We start from the raw sequence: 16,579 nt of genomic DNA, 5'->3' as shown, positions 1-16,579 counted from the left end.
TCACCCCCTACCCACTCTCCTTTTCCCCTTCTCGAAGCACCACCAAAGAGGGAAAAAAAAAAAAAAAAGAACCACCTCACTGCTTGCCCTCAAAGCAACCTTAACCTCTTCTTTTAAACTCCTCCCCCCAAAAAGAGTTGCAATTGCAAAAGCTCTTCCGGCTGCTTCTTCATTTCTCCTCTCACCACAAGTCCAACTCCCCAAAGCCTTGTTTAGCCCCAAGCTTTAGCTGCGGCTCAGGCCAGAAACCGGTGTCTGTTACCCTATTTTACCCCTGGGACCCCCGAATTGCATATTGTTAAAGTACCTGTCGCCTACCCCACGACTCCTTTAACCAGTGCTTGGCCGTCCCGTCCGCTCGCTCGCTCTCGTTTTGCGCGTCCCATCCTTTTTTTTTTGGCTGCATTTGAGCTGTATCAAGTTGTTCTTCTGACAACAACACAACGACAACTACCATCGTCGTCACCTTCTATCCTCTCCATCTCGACCACCAACCTCCTTCTTTCTCCTCTCCTCGTCCTCTCTCTCCCACCGCACCGCACTACCGAAACAATGGGCGCCGACGAGAAGACGCGCGTCTCGGGCGAGGTCCCCCGCGGAGAGAACAACGGCTCGATCTTGCCCACCACGAACCCGGACGTCGAGAAGTCTCAGTCTTCCAAGGCTGCGATTCATCCCGCGCTCTATGTCATGTAAGAGAAACGACCGCAATCCAGCAATTGCCCGCCTTTCGTCGCTCAAAGACACCGTTGCTGACCACTTCTCCCCTCAGTGTCTGGATCTCGCTGTCCTCCTCGGTCATTCTCTTCAACAAATGGATTCTCGACACCCTCAACTTCCGTAAGCCGATCGCCCGTGCCAGACGAGTCCCGATGACGATGCTAACTGACCCAAGGCTACCCCGTCATCCTGACGACATACCACTTGACCTTCGCGACCATCATGACACAGATCCTCGCTCGCTGGACCCACGTTCTCGATGGACGCAAATCGGTTAAGATGACTGGTCGTGTCTACGTGCGGGCTATCGTGCCCATCGGCGTCTTCTTCAGCTTGAGTTTGATCTGCGGCAACTTGACCTACCTGTACCTCTCCGTCGCTTTCATTCAGATGCTCAAGGTACGCCTTCCCTTCCACCACTGTCACGATGGAGATGCTAACAGGGCACACAGGCCACCACCCCCGTTGCCGTGCTGCTGTCCGGTTGGGCTCTGGGCGTTTCCCAGCCCAACTTGAAGGTCTTCCTCAACGTCTCCATTATCGTCGTCGGTGTCATTGTTGCCTCGATCGGAGAAATCAAGTTTGTCTGGATCGGCGTCATCTACCAGATTGGAGGTGTCATTTTCGAAGCCCTGCGTCTCACCATGGTCCAGCGCCTGCTTAGCTCGGCCGACTACAAGATGGACCCGCTCGTGTCGGTCTACTACTTCGCTCCTGTTTGCGCCGTCATGAACCTGGCCGTTGCCCTCGTTTGGGAGATCCCCAAGGTCACCATGGACCAGGTTTACAACGTCGGTCTCTTCACTTTCTTCCTGAACGGTCTTTGTGCCTTCCTGTTGAACGTCTCTGTCGTCTTCCTGGTAGGTGGTGATCCGCAAGCAATTCTCTCAGTGGCCAATGCTAACTTCCTCTCGCAGATCGGCAAGACTTCTTCTCTGGTCCTGACTCTTTGCGGTGTTCTCAAGGACGTCATGTTGGTCGTTGCCTCTATGATGATCTGGGGAACGCAGGTGTCCGGTCTTCAGTTCTTCGGATACAGCATCGCTCTCGGCGGTATGGTCTACTACAAGCTCGGCTATGAGCAGATCAAGGGCTACATGGGTGAGGCCGGCCGCCAGTGGGCCGACTTCGGCCAGCGCAAGCCCATTCTGCGCAAGCTCAGCATCATTGTGCTCTCCGCATTCGTCCTCTTCACGCTGCTCGGTGGCCTGGCCCCGACGTATGCCCCTGAATACGACCCCCACAACCTGATCAACGAAGTCAACAGCCACTTCGGCAGCAGCAGGGCATAGGCTGTCGGATAGACGACACCTGTGTTTTCTCTTGGCCTGTCATTTCCTACTTGTAAGCGTAGAGATGTGACGATACCAGATTCTCTTCCGCGACGAAAACTACCCTGTTCTGAGTACATATTACGAGCTTCTTTTCATCCTTGCGCCCATTGACCCCTTTTTCCTTTTAATCCGGAGAAGATCGGAATTTTGTTTGTTTGTTGGGAGTTACCCCGTGTACAGCTATAGAGCACAGGCGCAGAGCGCGAAGGGTCTAGGTTGCGTGGTTTGCATCATGAAGCTCTAATATGATGTACTGTAGACGGCGGAGGATATAGACATGTACGTACGCAATGATACACACAAAAAGTTAGCAACAGTAAACACCGCGAGTTCAAGTGAGAAAACCGCTCTGGTACAGTGGTCCATGGCGTGCAACCTGTGGGGAACGGCCAAAACCGAGGCTTAGCACTGCGAAGAAGATAGCCGACGATGAGCCAGGTGTGGATGGGAAACGATGCCGGTGCTGGAGAACTGTGAAGCGCCGACCATACGGCGATCACCACCTGGAAGACGGCAAACAGTATCAGAAGACTAGCACAGCAAGGAACCTAGGTTTCGGGTTGCATGGTAGAAGCTCGAGTTCACTGTCAAGGCGGACCTCGGAAGTAGATATGGGCTTGCTTATTTCGTGTTCATTGATCATGGCCGTCTCCCACGGCCGAGGGCTGAATCTACCCACCAATCATCAAAGACCTTTTCCATCACTCTCTTCGGTCACGGCAGCCGCATCCATTTTTTGAGGTATCACAGGCAAAACGTCTTCATTTCAATGGTTTCTCATTGGGAGCCCTTAAACCGAGGACCTCAGATGCCAATTGATGCTCTTTAAAAGCCAGCCCAACTCCCCGACCTGTTGACGATTGCAGAAACGGTTTCCCTTTTTAAAATCCTGTAACACCGGTTAGCCGTAGTTCAATCGTTCCATGTCGCCGTGTTCCCGAGGCTCTCCTGTCACAAGAGACGCAGGAAGGCCGTTTTTGGGGTGGGACATACTCAGGGGCGTGAAGAACCATCTGTTCTTGCCGCTCGTGTAACGCTCCTCCAGAACCTTCTTCACCGTCTTCTTGGCGTCCTCACGCTGAGTGACCTCCTTGAAGGTGTCGTTGGAGACGACACCCTTGAGACCCTCGAGCTCGAGAGTGTAGCGGGTGGGCATCAAGTGGTTGTAGTTGACCAGCTTGACGAAAGGCTTGATCTTGTTGCGCTTCTCCTGGCGGGTCTTGGACATGCGGCGGGTGATCTTGGAGGGGTAGCGCTCGATACCAGCGACGAGAGCGTGGCCGAAGGGGTGAGCCTTGTTGCCGGAGTCGACAGGCTGGATGATGACGACCTAGGAAGAAATCGACGTTAGTATTCCTGATGATCTTCGCTTGTGTGAACATCCCCTCCCTCCGCCGAGTATCGAGTGCCGCATCTGTGAAAATTCAACGTCGTCGTCGCGTCTCGCATGATCGGGTGTTATCGGTGGCGGCGTATATTACTCCTGTTTCGATCCGTATCCTGATGCATCTCCCTCTCGAATTCAAAGACTTGACCGGCGACGTGAAATTTCACCCATCTCTTTCTCGGCGGCAGGAATGTGTGCTAGTCGTAAAAAATCGTAGACTCGTACCTTCTTGCCGGCGTAGCGGCCGTGGGTGATGATGGCGACTCTGCCGACCTTAAGGAACTTCATGGTGACCTGCGCTGTCGGGGGCTTTGGGCGTGATGTTGATGGTCGACGTGGGTGAAAAAATCGCAATTATGAGTTCGGAAGAATGTGGTAGGTTGTGTGTGGTGTGCCCTAGATGCGAATTCGCTTGATTGGCTTGTCGGAGGTCTGTTGATCCGAGGGCGGGTCTCCAGGCACCCGACCCGGGCCTTAGGTACTGTGTACCCGACCTCACCTTCCATCGCTATACTAATTACCTAGGTGGGGGCCCAACCAGAAAAGCAGGCACGTAGGTACCTTAGTCCAGCGCGAATGGTGCCAGGTGATGGCAGAGACGTGGATGGATGAATGCCCGGTGCCGGCAGTCCATCGTACTACTCCACACTTCAACTTCAACTTCGACGCATCTCTTCATCTCCCTCCCTCTCTCGGAAGCTCTTGATTACATCGCCATACGCGACAGCTGCCCGCTGCCCGCCCACCATGTCTGCTCCGCCAGCGTACATCATTTCCAAGGTCGCCGATCCCATCTTTGCTCTGGTCATTGGCCTTGGTGCTGCCGCTACGAGAATCAATCGTGAAGAGAAGGAAAAGGGCAAGACTACTCAGGACACCGTTACCGCGGCCAAGAGGTATGCATTCTGAGGTCGATGCGCATGAATCCCGAATCATTCACTGACACGTGTGTACAAAACAGACGGCTGGGACTGGCCAAGGGTTCCGCGTAGGTTTATTTGGGAGGCATACCGCAGTGCGGCGGCATATCTGTTCAAGCTGGCTCTCAGGCTTCAACGCCTGTACGCTTTAGTCACCGAATGACGGACCATACTCCTTCTTCATCGCTTCCCGAACCATCTGCCCACACAACTTCGCCGTCGGGTTTGTGCTTACAGCCAGACCTTTGGCTATTTCATTCCCATATCTACCGCCCATCGCAAAGTCCCGCGACGCCGCCTCTTCGAAATCGAGCTTACTCCAATTCGCCTCCTGTCTGCTCTGGTCAACGTGCACCTGAAGCCCAGGCACCGACTTCGCCGTCATGTGGTAGATGGCTGCCCGCTGAGTGTATGCCAGAGACAGTGTCTTGGCCGCTTGAGGCGACATGGCGCCGAACATATTCCGAGGTGTCAAGAGTGAGATGGACTTTTCGATGTCATCCAATGCTAACTTGGACTGGTGGCCAATCTCGACACTATCGGGATTCTCGATCAGGCGCTGTGACAAGGGTGGTGCCCCAGACAGCAGCATTGTGTCCCCATACAAGCGTCTCAACGCCTGCACTCGGTTGTTTCTGGCGCTGGCATAATTTGGATACTCGGAGATGAAGTCGTCCAGCTTCGATAGGAGGACCTTGTACTCCTGGACGGGTTCCGTGAAGGTTCTCGGTCTCAGCCCTGCCATCTGAAGCTCGAGCTGCTGCATGGACAAGATGATTTCCCTCTCTTTCTGGATCACGCGCTCGTAGACAGTTGTGTCGGTCATTTGAGGGTCTCGAGGCAGTGACGGGTCAAGCAAGACGTTCGCTGATGGGTCGGATTCGGGGTCTTTGATTTTGTCTAGCACATGGACATCGTGCCGACTCAAGGACACGGAAGCCATTTGTGCGGATGTGAGGGATTTGGGGCTCTCGACTGAGGGGGAAATGCTGACTGTCTTTCTTTGAAAATACAGACCCGAATACAGTCGTTCCTACCGCGATATCCCAACGGATTGTCGATTATTTTCTGATTGGCGCTGATGACGAGAAGGAAACGATCAATCCATAGGCAATCCCAGGGGATTTATTAGATGCAAGAGTGTCCGAGCGGATACGGCGGGCGGCCGAGAGGCAGGTCTGACCATTCCGCATTACAACGGACGGCGGCTATGGAAGGGTTTCAAAGGAAAAGCGACAAGCCGTGCGGTCATTCCGTGTGGGTACCCAAAGATTGACCTATCCCCAGACTTAAGGTAACCCATGGATGACGGAAACAGCGGCTACCAGCACAAGCTCTCACATTCTTTGTATTCGTACCCAACACTGCAAGACTGGATGGCGGGCATAGCCTGGAGCATCCGAAGCATGGTGGGGAGCGTCAAAGCCGCGCCGCGCACATGGCCCGGTCGGCCAGCGCCGGCTTATCTCGGCTGATCACGGTCCTTTGCTCGGCCGGCGCGTTTCCGCATGCGATTTACAATCTCAACATTACACGGCGCAACCCGCCGCCAGCCTCTCCTTCTACTTTGGGCACTACGGGCAGGAGTCGAGGCGATTACAGGATGACGCCCATCCCAGATACTTGCTGGGTCAAACATAGGATCTGAAGGAACCCCGCCCCGGGGTTAGCCATTGACAAGCGTCAGATGGCGGCCACTGGAACCGCCAATGTGTGCCGTGCCGTGGAATGCGAGGCAACACTTCATGCCCTGGTGGTTTTGGACGGAAGTCCGTCTTGGTTGTTGTTTAAGGTTCATCCGCAATGTACAGTGTCTAAACAGTTGAGTCCAAACCGGTGCGCCAGACATAAAGCTGAGGTCCCCATCCTGTGTCCTTCATGGTATGAACCCCCTTTGCCAACAATCTCTAGCCGCAGTCCCACCCTCCAGAGATCTCAATCCTTATCCATATATCGTCCGCGACACAACGTCCCCGGTACCGCCGAAAGCTTCTGAGTGTCAATGTCCCCTTCTGCAATCACAGACTCGCCGCCACAAAACGCTGCCTATCCGGCAACAACAGACCTCGGCGATGGACTCGCTGTTCAACATCCGCCGCCCAATTTCCAGGGGTACGACCACGTAACCTGGTGGGTTGGCAACGCGAAGCAGGCCGCTTCGTATTACAACACTCTCTTTGGCTTCAGAACAGTCGCGTACAAGGGACTCGAGACCGGCAGCAGGTACGTTTCATCGTACGCTGTCGCCAACAATGACGTCCGTTTCGTCTTCACCTCTCCGGTGCGATCTTGTGCCCACCTGCCCGAGGACGAGCCCATCTCTGATGCGGAGCGGGAGCTCCTGCGCGAGATTCACGCTCACCTCGAGAAGCACGGCGACGCCGTGAAGGATGTCGCTTTCGAGGTCGACAACGTGGAGGGCGTTTATAGAAAGGCTGTCCAGGAGGGTGCCCAGTCGGTCCAACCCCCCACAGTTCTCGCCGACCCTGATCACGGCGACGTGCTCACCGCCGTCATTCGCACCTACGGCGATACCACTCACACACTCATATCCCGCAACGGCTACAGGGGCCCGTTTCTCCCTGGCTTCCGCGCAGCGAAGCCCTCCAAGGCCTCCGTCACTCTTCCTGCGGCGCCTTTGCTGCGCATCGACCACTGCGTCGGTAACCAGTCCTGGAATGAAATGGTTGCCGCCTGTGCCTTTTACGAGCAGTGCCTTTCATTCCACCGTTTCTGGTCTGTCGATGACTCCCAGATTTGCACCGAGTTTTCGGCCTTGAACTCCATCGTCATGTCATCAGCAAACAACATGGTGAAGATGCCCATCAATGAGCCGGCCCCGGGAAAGAAGAAGTCGCAGATCGAGGAGTACGTCGTCTTTAACTCCGGCCCGGGTGTCCAGCACATTGCTCTCCTGACTTCCAACATTATCGAAACCGTGTCGGCAATGCGCGCCCGCGGCGTTGAGTTCATCGCCGTCCCCCCGACATACTATGACACCATGCGTCACCGACTCAAGTCGGAAAAGCGCAATTGGGAGCTCAAGGAAGACCTCGCCACCATCGAGGCGCTCAACATTCTTATTGACTACGACGAGCAAGGTTACCTGTTGCAGCTGTTTACCAAACCACTCATGGACAGACCTACGGTCTTCATTGAGATCATCCAGCGCAACCACTTTGAGGGATTTGGTGCGGGCAACTTCAAGAGTTTGTTTGAAGCGATTGAGCGTGAGCAGGCTGAGCGCGGAAACTTGTAACGCGATGGATCCCAAATAACGTAGGCATGTTCAGCGTGTTCCGGGGCAGAGCAGGCTTTCTGGTCTCTGCTGGGAAGAAAGAGACGAATCCCGCACTCATATTTTGTTATGTACATGCCCTAGGTATATTGAAAACATGATCCTGCAAAGGATCCCTTGCGCCAATAGACTGTACCGTCTCCTCATATCATTCAGCCCTTCCTTGGGTCGCCCGTGGCTCCTAAATGAATTGCCGAAGCCGAAAATGACTTCACTTCTCTGGTCTGAGTGGTTTTATTTTTATTTCGCAGTGCGGCGCTTGTCCGTCTTCTCCGACCGCTTCGTGCTTTGTCCTAGGCACTTCCCTCGAACTTTGCTTTTCAGTTGCCTTGATGTGTTCTCCACTATGCTGTCATGAGTCGATGACCATGGCCGTCCCGTTCGTTTGATGCCCGTTTGCGCCATTGACCTCGGTGACGGTTTCCGCTGCCACCCCGCGAGTATCGCTTTGGCACCCAGGGCAATTGTGAATTACCTCGTGAGCGTAAACATCGCAGTCAATGCAAAAGTGACTGTTGCACACTGTGCAAGCATATCGTCCGCTCTCACTAACTCCCTTGAGCTCCGGTGGTGGGCCTGGAGCAGGGACGACGGGGGTCACTGTCGAGACGCCGTCCTTGTCCTTGTCCTTGTCTTTCTTCTTGGACGCCTTGGGCGGTTCGGGGAAAGCTGTGAGACAAGAGTAACAACCTCTGGATTTGCTGGCATCCGCCCAAGGGACCTCCACCCAGTTACGAAGAGGGAATAGATGGTGGTATGAGCGGGCGAGATGGGTGGAGAGAATGAGCGTCAGAGAGCATGCCGGACACTCAATAGGCAGACGACATACGCGAGTACCACAGCGCGTGCATAGATAGCCCTCGCGGGCAGGCTTATTGTGGCAGGCGCAGATGGCGGTGGCCTCGCCCTGCACAAGGGTTCGAGAAGGAAATCCCATCATGAGGAGGGACGCGGTGCTCTGTGCAATAGTCCGGGTTACTGGTGGTGTTGTAGCGGCGAGGAGCAGGTCTCGGAAGTGGGCGTCGTTCATGCACACACTATATTGAGTATCGTCGCCGGCATTTGTACGTGTGCAGAGTTCGGCGCAGATGGCAACTTGGGCGGCGAGACCGACGATAGAAACGCGAATTCGGTCGGTTATGAGGGATGATATTGTCTCGTGAATGTCGCCGGGATCAGAGGAGAGGAGGGCGCCGAAGACGACGAGCACTTCACGAGTACCGTGAGAGGGAGCGTGGCTGGAGCATCGCAAGTTAGCAAGCGTTCAAAAAACAATGCGTGTGCCGTGCCATCCTTACAATAGAGCCCCGCGACACATTTCCAGCGCATTCTGTAAGCTTGGGTTGCCAGACGGCTCCTGTCCCTCAAACGACTTCAACTTTTCGAGGTGGTCGGTTGGGTTGCCGCTCATATCGCTGATCCTAAGAGCGACACCGTCGCGCATTCCAATGATACCCAACTGCGAGATCGGGTTCTGCTCGAAATACTCCTTGACGAAGTCCGCAGCGTATGCCCACGCGACGCGATAGCGGTTGGGAAGCATGTCTTTCTCGGTCATGGCGAATGACATGTCCAATACCAGCACCAGATGACGAATGATACCGCGCTGCAGCGGTGTCGTGTCTCTTAGAAGCCTCCTCCTCTTCTCGGCTTCGAGACTGGCGCCCACCGCCAGACTGCCATCGGCGCCCTCTGTGACCTCCTCCCAGCTGCGTTTGACGTCCTCCCATCGTGCTTTGGAGTGTCCGCTCTTGCCCTTCTTCCCGCGCGCCTTCCCTGATGTACCATCGGCACCCGTACCGTTCGTTACTTGGTGGTCATTGAGATCATCGTCGGACATGTCCTCAACGTACTCGCCGTCGGAGTCGGCCATTGTGAGTTGAGGTTGATCGGGGGATGCGTGAAGAGAATTCGTTTTTTTGGAGATATTCTGAGGATGGTTTTCGTGCCTTGAGCCCCCTTGCTTCTGTATGGTCTCCGTTTCGGTTTGATGAATGCGTTCGCTGGGGAGGTGTGACGGCACAATGGAGTTGGCACTGTGGTGCAGGAGATGACGAGTTGAGAGCTCAGCGTCGGTGGGCAAGGCTGGAGGAAAAAAGATCGCAGCCTCGTAGTTTAGGCAAGGGTTATGCACAAACAGCCAATCAGAGAAGGTCTAATGCACAAACCCCTGTTCGAGCCATTCACATGCTGGTATCATGACTTTCGCTTTGCTATTTCAGTCCCTTTACGTATATTTATTCCATTTCAACCTCATTGGCACAAACAAAAATGTTCTATCTATGTGGACAAACCAATCATCTCTCGAGAAACAGATGGCCGTACACGGCTGCCTTCCCCCCCCCAGTAACCCGGATGATCACCCATGTGAATCCACGACCACAAATTTAAGTCTTCTGCAATGCCGCGAGATCGCAGGGACACCTATCAGTAAAACCCAGCTACGTCCCCCTTGGTACTTTACTTTAACGCCTTTGTGTAGTGATATTGAAATCTGTAGTAAGAGGGGCACTGAACCGGGGACCGGAGAGGGGCTGATAAGCCTTCGGGAGAAGACCGGTCCCGGCTTGGACGTTTGCACTACCGGAGCACTAGTACGAGGCCGCCGAATCCACTCCATCATGCAGTCCTCCTCCCAAACGTCTCTAGATGAAGCGATTACAGTCCAGCTCATACAGTTAGTTGATCGTGACCTGGGTGCTTCGGATCGGTTCTCTTTCCTTTCATTGTCGAGTGTTCTACCGCAAGGGTATTGGTAGTAGCAGAACCCCTTTAAGACAGTAAATAGACAAAGAGATTGATGCGCTTCTTTTGAGTAATCAATCATTCGACGTTCATGTACATTAGTCGCTCCTTCCATCGGGGTATAACTATCCGCTACTCGTAAAATGTGTCCGTGCGTTGTACATCCATCGCCGGATGGTTGTCCATCCGCCGCGTTATGCATCCCGACAAGACCAAAAAAGATATCGAAAAAAATACAAAAATACAAAATATCAGCTTTTCCCTCCGCCTTCGTCATGCTCGTCAACACACCGTCAGCCCGCCCTTCTCTTCCGCAAGAGCAGTGCCTGCGGGGCATGTAAAGTGGCCCCTATCTAGACTTCGGTGATGATTGGGGAATCGAACTGTAAACAACCGCTATGCGTAACTCATACCTCAGCATCAAATGCTCGTGTGGTTTCGCACCTTCGGTCGCCACAAAGGAATGTTCAGAAATGCACGACACGAGGCCCAGTTCAATCAACGTCCTCAGCTTTGTTACTCGCAAAAACAAACAGCTTGTTGTGACCCTGCCGATCACCCTCGAGGACATCGGTGACTTGATGGCTCACTGTGCTTCGACAGGCCGACGAAAAGCGGAACTTGGGTCTCGTGCTGTTGCAATACTATTAATAATAATCAGTCGGCCCCTTTGTTTGCGCAATCTCTTAAAAGCCGTCGGTCGGCGGCGGCGGACTTCGGACTCGTCCATCTCCAAGCGATGTCACACAACTGGTGTTCTTCGCCTATGGATACGCATTTCCAACGGGCATTGGCCAGTCATCTTCGGTAATGCTGGACCAGAAAATCCATACAGTGACGACGGCCAAAAGGGTGAAGAGAGTCTGAAACAAGGAGCCGTCAACCTTGCCATCAGTGCCCTCGCAAATGTGGGAGCTGACAACGTAGTTGAAGATCTGGCCAACGGCGAAGAGCACCGAGGCGGCAGTCAGGTAGAGCATCGGCCGCATCTCGCCGAGTATACGGATGACAAGGATGCCCTCGAGAACGAAGAACGCAACCAGGAAGATGAGAGGTGCCAGTTGGTACAAGACGTAGAGGGCGATGTGGCGATTGGGAGGTGATGTGTATGCATCGTCCCAGAAGCCAGTCCAGTGAAACCCGGTATCGAGCGTGATGTAGAGCGTTCCACCGAGCAGAACAACCGCGGAGCCTATGATCAGACCCATCGATAAGGGCGTCCCATCGTCAACGATTTGGTAACCAACGACAGCATTGAGCATTAAAATCCAGGTTGTCGCGATGATCATGCCAATGTGAATACCGGTAAAAGCCTTCACGTGTTAGTGATTGCTCCTCGACAATTGGATCACAGCACATACGATTCGAACGCTCTCTCCCAGAGGAAAATCTCCCACGGTGAAGATTTCACATAATTGAATGACGCCAAAAGCAACCAGGAACAGTTGCATTTCCCTTAGAAGCAGCATGTTAGTATGATGACCGAGCGGTTTGGAGCGCGCCGCTCGAGCGATGTCACGGGCTTACCTTCGACCGACCGCAGCCTTCTTACGCTCTGATCTAAAGTAGAGATAGCCCGTTGTCAGGATGGCCACGAAGCAAAGCAAAATGACACCCAAATTGCCTAGCTTGCGGTTGTCACTGAGAGGAATTCCTTTCAGCTCGCAACCGCCCCACGGCCCCTCCTGGGTGTGATTGTTGGAGAGAACATTGCAGACGGGCAGTGTCGAATCTCGGCAAAAGTTCTGGCGGAGGTGATCAGCAGAGGGTGTTGGAACGCGTTGGGCAAAACTTACAAAGAAGTTGCCGAACTGCGTTGAGCCCATTGTGGCGGATGTTTGCGGGGAAATCAGTGGCTAAAATGCCAGAGGATGTTTTCGTTCCCTCTCGACACCACAGGTCGCAAGCCCAACTCGTGTCGCGGGCGAACAATGGCTTTGATGTCTCGCTGTGGTGGATTGAAACGGCGAAGCTAGTATTGGGGCGTCGGCGGTATCAAAAAATGGCAGCGACGAGCTCGTAGGCGAGCAATTCGAACTCTGGCCGTGAGACAAGTGTTTGTGGATGATAAGTAACGAGTTATGTCGGGCAAGGTGACTGGTTAGCTGGCTGGTCGAGGTCGAGGTCGAGATCGAGTTCGTGGTGGTGGTGCTGATTGTGGGTTCTCCTCCTTGTTTCGAAGCCTCGTATTTTAAAATCTTCCCTTGGCTGGACGCGATGCGCGACAACTCATTACCCCTCGGCTCGGCTGAACTCAGTCCTGATCGCGCGCTCTCTTTGGCCCTCAGTGTTTCCTTCTGATAGTCGTCGTCGTCGTCGTCGCCGTCGTCGCTGCCGCGCTCCTGACTTATACAGCCGAATCGCTCGAGTTTTCCCAGAAAAGTAGGTGGAGGTTGCAGGTGTTAGTATTGAGTAGGTGCGAGTGTGCGTGCGGGAGCGGGTGCGGGTGCAGCAAGTGCCAGGCGCAACGGACGGAAAAGGCGCAAAGGTCGTCGGAGGCGGCGCAGTGGGCGGTGGGACAATATAAGCCAACCTAGGTAGGTAGTTGGTAGGGAGTGGAGGCCTTGGAACGATTTGGTAGTCGTGCCGGTTCACTTTCAGTAATAAGGCCGGGGGTTCTCAGGAACAGGGACAGCAGCAACTGGTCGTGGGACCCTGTCTGCCAGCCAGCGGTTGAGCATTGAGCCTTCAACCTTGGAAAGGGTGAAGAGGTGGGAAATAACGGCCAGGGCAGGGGTAAGGAGCAAAAAGAAGCCAGGGCAGCACCCGCGTTGCGATGAGATCCATTGGATTGAGGTAGGTACCTTACGTATCGTCTTCGCTAAGGGCACATAAGTACCTTAGATACCATAGGTACCTTACCTACCTACCTTTACTTTACTGCGTACTTAGGCAGGCACCTTACCTAGGTACCAACCTGAAAGGTACAATGGATACCTACTCTGTACTTACCTAGGTAGGTAGGTAAGGTTCCTACCGGTTCACGTTTGCTCGACATTAAACAGGGCTGGGCGCATCAAGTAGGGTAATAAGACGTTGCCCCACACTTTGACACCAGACCAATCGGCGCCCCAAAGTTGTGGCTGCACGCGTCATGATTGGACGATGCGAGTTTTTTTTTTTCTTCTTTTCCTTCGGACGAAGACTTTCCATGCGCCCGAACGATTGGAGGGGCTAATTTAGACTCTGAAGTGGGCAGGTAGCCAGCCCCAGCTAGCCACCCTGTGTGATTCTCGTTTTCTGGTTTTATTCAGTTGTTGCTCTTCCTGCCTGCCTGCCTCTGCTCGCCGGTCGTGATTCTTTCAGAGGCGGCAGGACGGACGAGGTTCAGGGTTCACAACCAACATTTCTCTGTCCTCCCTTTACTCGCCGCTCCAGTTGTAGGCTGGTCATCGGCCGCCGTCTCGGAACCAGCCTCGGCCTCAGCTTTTGTCATTGACATTGAGAAAATAACGGCCAGGCCAAAGAAGAAGAAAAGGCAATTGCTACGCATCGTACCTTAAGGTACCTATCTACCTAGGTACCTTACGTAGGTGCTGCGCTGCAGAGTAAAGTCGGTAATTTGCCAACTTCAATGCACTGGACCTTACCAACGCCAATTACCCAAGTATCCGTAGGTACGTAATTGCTCTTGACGGGTCAGCGTCTCCCTCTTTGCCCCCTCCATATCTCGAGTGTCTGCGATGGCCCCTCCGTGATAAGCTACCTTACTGTGGCCCTTCTTTCATGGCCCAGCGTCTGGATCTCTGCTTCTCTTTCTAATCGTCGTATCACCGTCCCCTCGCTTCATCCGACTGAGACAAGAGACAATGGCACACTTGCCTAGGTACCTTAGTTACCTCGACACAATAGTCTAGCTCAATGTCACACATCTGAATAGGCACGAGCGCAATCAGTGCTCACCAACGTCATCCGTGCTTGCACAGTTGGGTACAGTACCTTACATACTTGCCATCCCGCAGAAACTTCAAGTGGGGAGGCATTGATCGATTCCCACGTCTGTTCTATGCATGTGGCACCCCGGAGCCTGTGCTTCGCGACATCGTCACAGCCTCACTGACTCTATCCGTAGTGTACAATAACCTCCTCCGTGGGACATCTTGGAGAGATGCGGATGCTATCTGTTCATTAAGACTTCCGCATTGTATTGGTATTCTATGATGGACCGGGTGTCATTCTGGCTGCCTACACACTTCTAAGAATGATATACTGTAAAGTACCTTGACCTATCAAAAAGAAAAGAGAAAAAAGGCCGAGAACAGTGGACACACACAAACCCCCCACCACACCAGCTCAAATGGGATGTGTCGCCCCCTGACCACCCGCCGCCAACCTTGATTCAAGACGACATCCGTCCGGGCCATCCCTACACGTGTCTGCCGAGCGCCCAAAACCTCCAACACGCACGCATTGTGGCATAGCCATTGGCAGCGGTCACCACACATGGGCAATGAGTTCGGCCCTGCAAACGCGAATGCAGGGAGTACGGACGGGAGTGCGGTGTGCACTATCCTGTACTCCGTACTTCGACAGAGTGTTCGTAGTCCGGTTTTCCCAAGGCTGTTGCGACGCGTCGCGACAGGCTTTTTACAGGCCTTGAGGAGTGGTTTACACATATACCGAAAGATCCTCTCACACTTGCGGCCACCACGGAACCAAGCCGGGTCAGGAAGGCCGCTAGCCTTGAGCCTTGTTCTCCCTGTCCCCCCAGCCTCCTTTTCTCGCGGTGTGCTTGTCTCGACTTGGATGAGCCGGGTTGCCCGTCAACCACCAACCCAACCTTGCAAGAAGATCCCACACCGACGGAATATCGAGGTCATCGTCGACGTGGCTCGCCTGCCCACCGCTTGTCTACCGCCTGTCAGCTTCGCTCCGAGAGCCGTCGGGCCACGACCCATGATGGCTTAGCGGTAGCCGTAGCGTCAAATCTGTTCGCTGTCTACGGATAATGGGTCGATGAGTATCCAGACCCCAAAAACAGGGATGCCCTCGTTCTCTCGGCAACAGTCTTGGACTTCCTCTTCGCTTTCACTGGTCGAGCAATCAAGGCTGCCGCGGGCCCTTCCTGCACCTGCCATTGGCTGTTTTCCCTTCGCCACCAATCAAGCCAGCCTCCGCCAGCATCCGACATTGGATTCGGGCCTATCCTGTGCTGTTTGTCTATCGAAAGCTTTGAACAGAACAATCTCGCAAGGCTGTCTGCTGCCTCTCGATGATATCGACAGCTCCGAATGAAGCCTCACTTTTACTACAAGGGCAGCGTCCGCAGTACTAGAACCGTCATCGCCCTCCACTGACCTGAACCCACCCTTTACTGTGTACCAGTACGTCCAGGAGACTGGCGGAACCTACCCAAGATAGGTAGGGGTCATGATATCTCCAAAGTCCGGCCCGGATATCGGAGGGCCGCTGATCAACTGGAGGCTCATAAGGTAGTAGCGTGCTGGCGTGCGCGGCCGGAGTCGAGAACTGCTATTGGAGCAAACCGTCTCCTGTCCGCTTGGTCACGAATGTCCAACCCACCCGAGGCGAGTCGGATTAACTTCAGAACTAGGCCGGTATGAACACTGCACCGAAGCGCAAGCGTCGTTGTATATGGTCTTGGGAGGAATACCTCTAGTTTGTGGACGACGGTCTGGCGATGTATCCGTAAGGTTGTCGCAGATTGGCCCCCGCAATCCTGGGGTCTGGGATGTGAAAATGGAATCGCCGGATCCCTCGCGGCGATCATCAACTAACCCATATCGAGTGGGCTGGACTTCACATTCACGAATCACCAGGGTTTGATATTCTTTACTTCACACACTAGGATTCTTCCACTTGACAAGACTAATGTTGCGGCTATCACTACTAAGTGTCCGAGACCGTCTTCTAGATTTAAGGCTAGGTCAGGTCGTCAGCCTCGTTTCCCCTGGGACCAAACCTGCCTGCAATCACTCATCAGAATGGAGAACAGCTCTTGGCTCTTTTGGGCAGAACGCTTGTGATAGATAGCTGACACTTCCACGAGGCCAAGTCATCTTTCCTGGTGGTCCCAAGTGCCAAGCTGGAGGTGCTGCTGCCACAATTGTTTGAATCGTACTCTGTACGCGGCTTGTGGAAACTGGACTCTCCCCGGACATGTGGTATCTGAACCTCGCTTGTATCACTTGGACCAAGACTCTCACCCAACATT

The 16,579-nt window shown here is 53.9% G+C and overlaps 6 protein-coding genes across 6 annotated transcripts; 2 read left to right on the top strand and 4 right to left on the bottom strand.

Annotated features, from left to right (window-relative positions):
* Positions 1–552: 552 nt before the first annotated feature.
* CkaCkLH20_13207 (triose-phosphate transporter) lies at positions 553–2,012 on the top strand (the record flags this gene model as incomplete). Its single annotated transcript, XM_038895917.1, has 5 exons — positions 553–692; positions 773–840; positions 896–1,119; positions 1,173–1,580; positions 1,638–2,012. The coding sequence occupies 5 exons, from the start codon at positions 553–555 to the stop codon at positions 2,010–2,012; spliced, it is 1,215 nt and encodes a 404-aa protein (XP_038738801.1).
* Positions 2,013–2,955: 943 nt separating this feature from the next.
* Positions 2,956–3,729, bottom strand: CkaCkLH20_13206 (60s ribosomal protein l27-a; the record flags this gene model as incomplete). The annotated part of the gene is made up of 2 exons (XM_038895916.1): positions 2,956–3,384; positions 3,667–3,729. The coding sequence occupies 2 exons, from the start codon at positions 3,727–3,729 to the stop codon at positions 2,956–2,958; spliced, it is 492 nt and encodes a 163-aa protein (XP_038738800.1).
* A 780-nt stretch (positions 3,730–4,509) lies between these two features.
* CkaCkLH20_13205 (uncharacterized protein) lies at positions 4,510–5,304 on the bottom strand (the record flags this gene model as incomplete). The annotated part of the gene is made up of 1 exon (XM_038895915.1): positions 4,510–5,304. One exon carries the CDS (start codon positions 5,302–5,304, stop codon positions 4,510–4,512), a length of 795 nt encoding a protein of 264 aa, XP_038738799.1.
* A 1,059-nt stretch (positions 5,305–6,363) lies between these two features.
* Positions 6,364–7,620, top strand: CkaCkLH20_13204 (4-hydroxyphenylpyruvate dioxygenase; the record flags this gene model as incomplete). The annotated part of the gene is made up of 1 exon (XM_038895914.1): positions 6,364–7,620. The coding sequence occupies one exon, from the start codon at positions 6,364–6,366 to the stop codon at positions 7,618–7,620; it is 1,257 nt and encodes a 418-aa protein (XP_038738798.1).
* A 391-nt stretch (positions 7,621–8,011) lies between these two features.
* Positions 8,012–9,532, bottom strand: CkaCkLH20_13203 (tfiih basal transcription factor complex p47 subunit; the record flags this gene model as incomplete). The annotated part of the gene is made up of 3 exons (XM_038895913.1): positions 8,012–8,328; positions 8,395–8,897; positions 8,958–9,532. 3 exons carry the CDS (start codon positions 9,530–9,532, stop codon positions 8,012–8,014), a joined length of 1,395 nt encoding a protein of 464 aa, XP_038738797.1.
* A 1,636-nt stretch (positions 9,533–11,168) lies between these two features.
* On the bottom strand, positions 11,169–12,230 carry CkaCkLH20_13202 (chitin synthase export chaperone; the record flags this gene model as incomplete). The annotated part of the gene is made up of 4 exons (XM_038895912.1): positions 11,169–11,717; positions 11,766–11,859; positions 11,932–12,149; positions 12,201–12,230. 4 exons carry the CDS (start codon positions 12,228–12,230, stop codon positions 11,169–11,171), a joined length of 891 nt encoding a protein of 296 aa, XP_038738796.1.
* Positions 12,231–16,579: the final 4,349 nt, after the last annotated feature.

This window comes from Colletotrichum karsti (assembly GCF_011947395.1).
Source record: "Colletotrichum karsti strain CkLH20 chromosome Unknown Scaffold77, whole genome shotgun sequence".
Classification (NCBI taxonomy): Eukaryota; Fungi; Ascomycota; class Sordariomycetes; order Glomerellales; family Glomerellaceae; genus Colletotrichum; species Colletotrichum karsti.
Note: the sequence above shows the minus strand (reverse complement) of the source record. Positions and strands in the feature narration are given on the sequence as shown.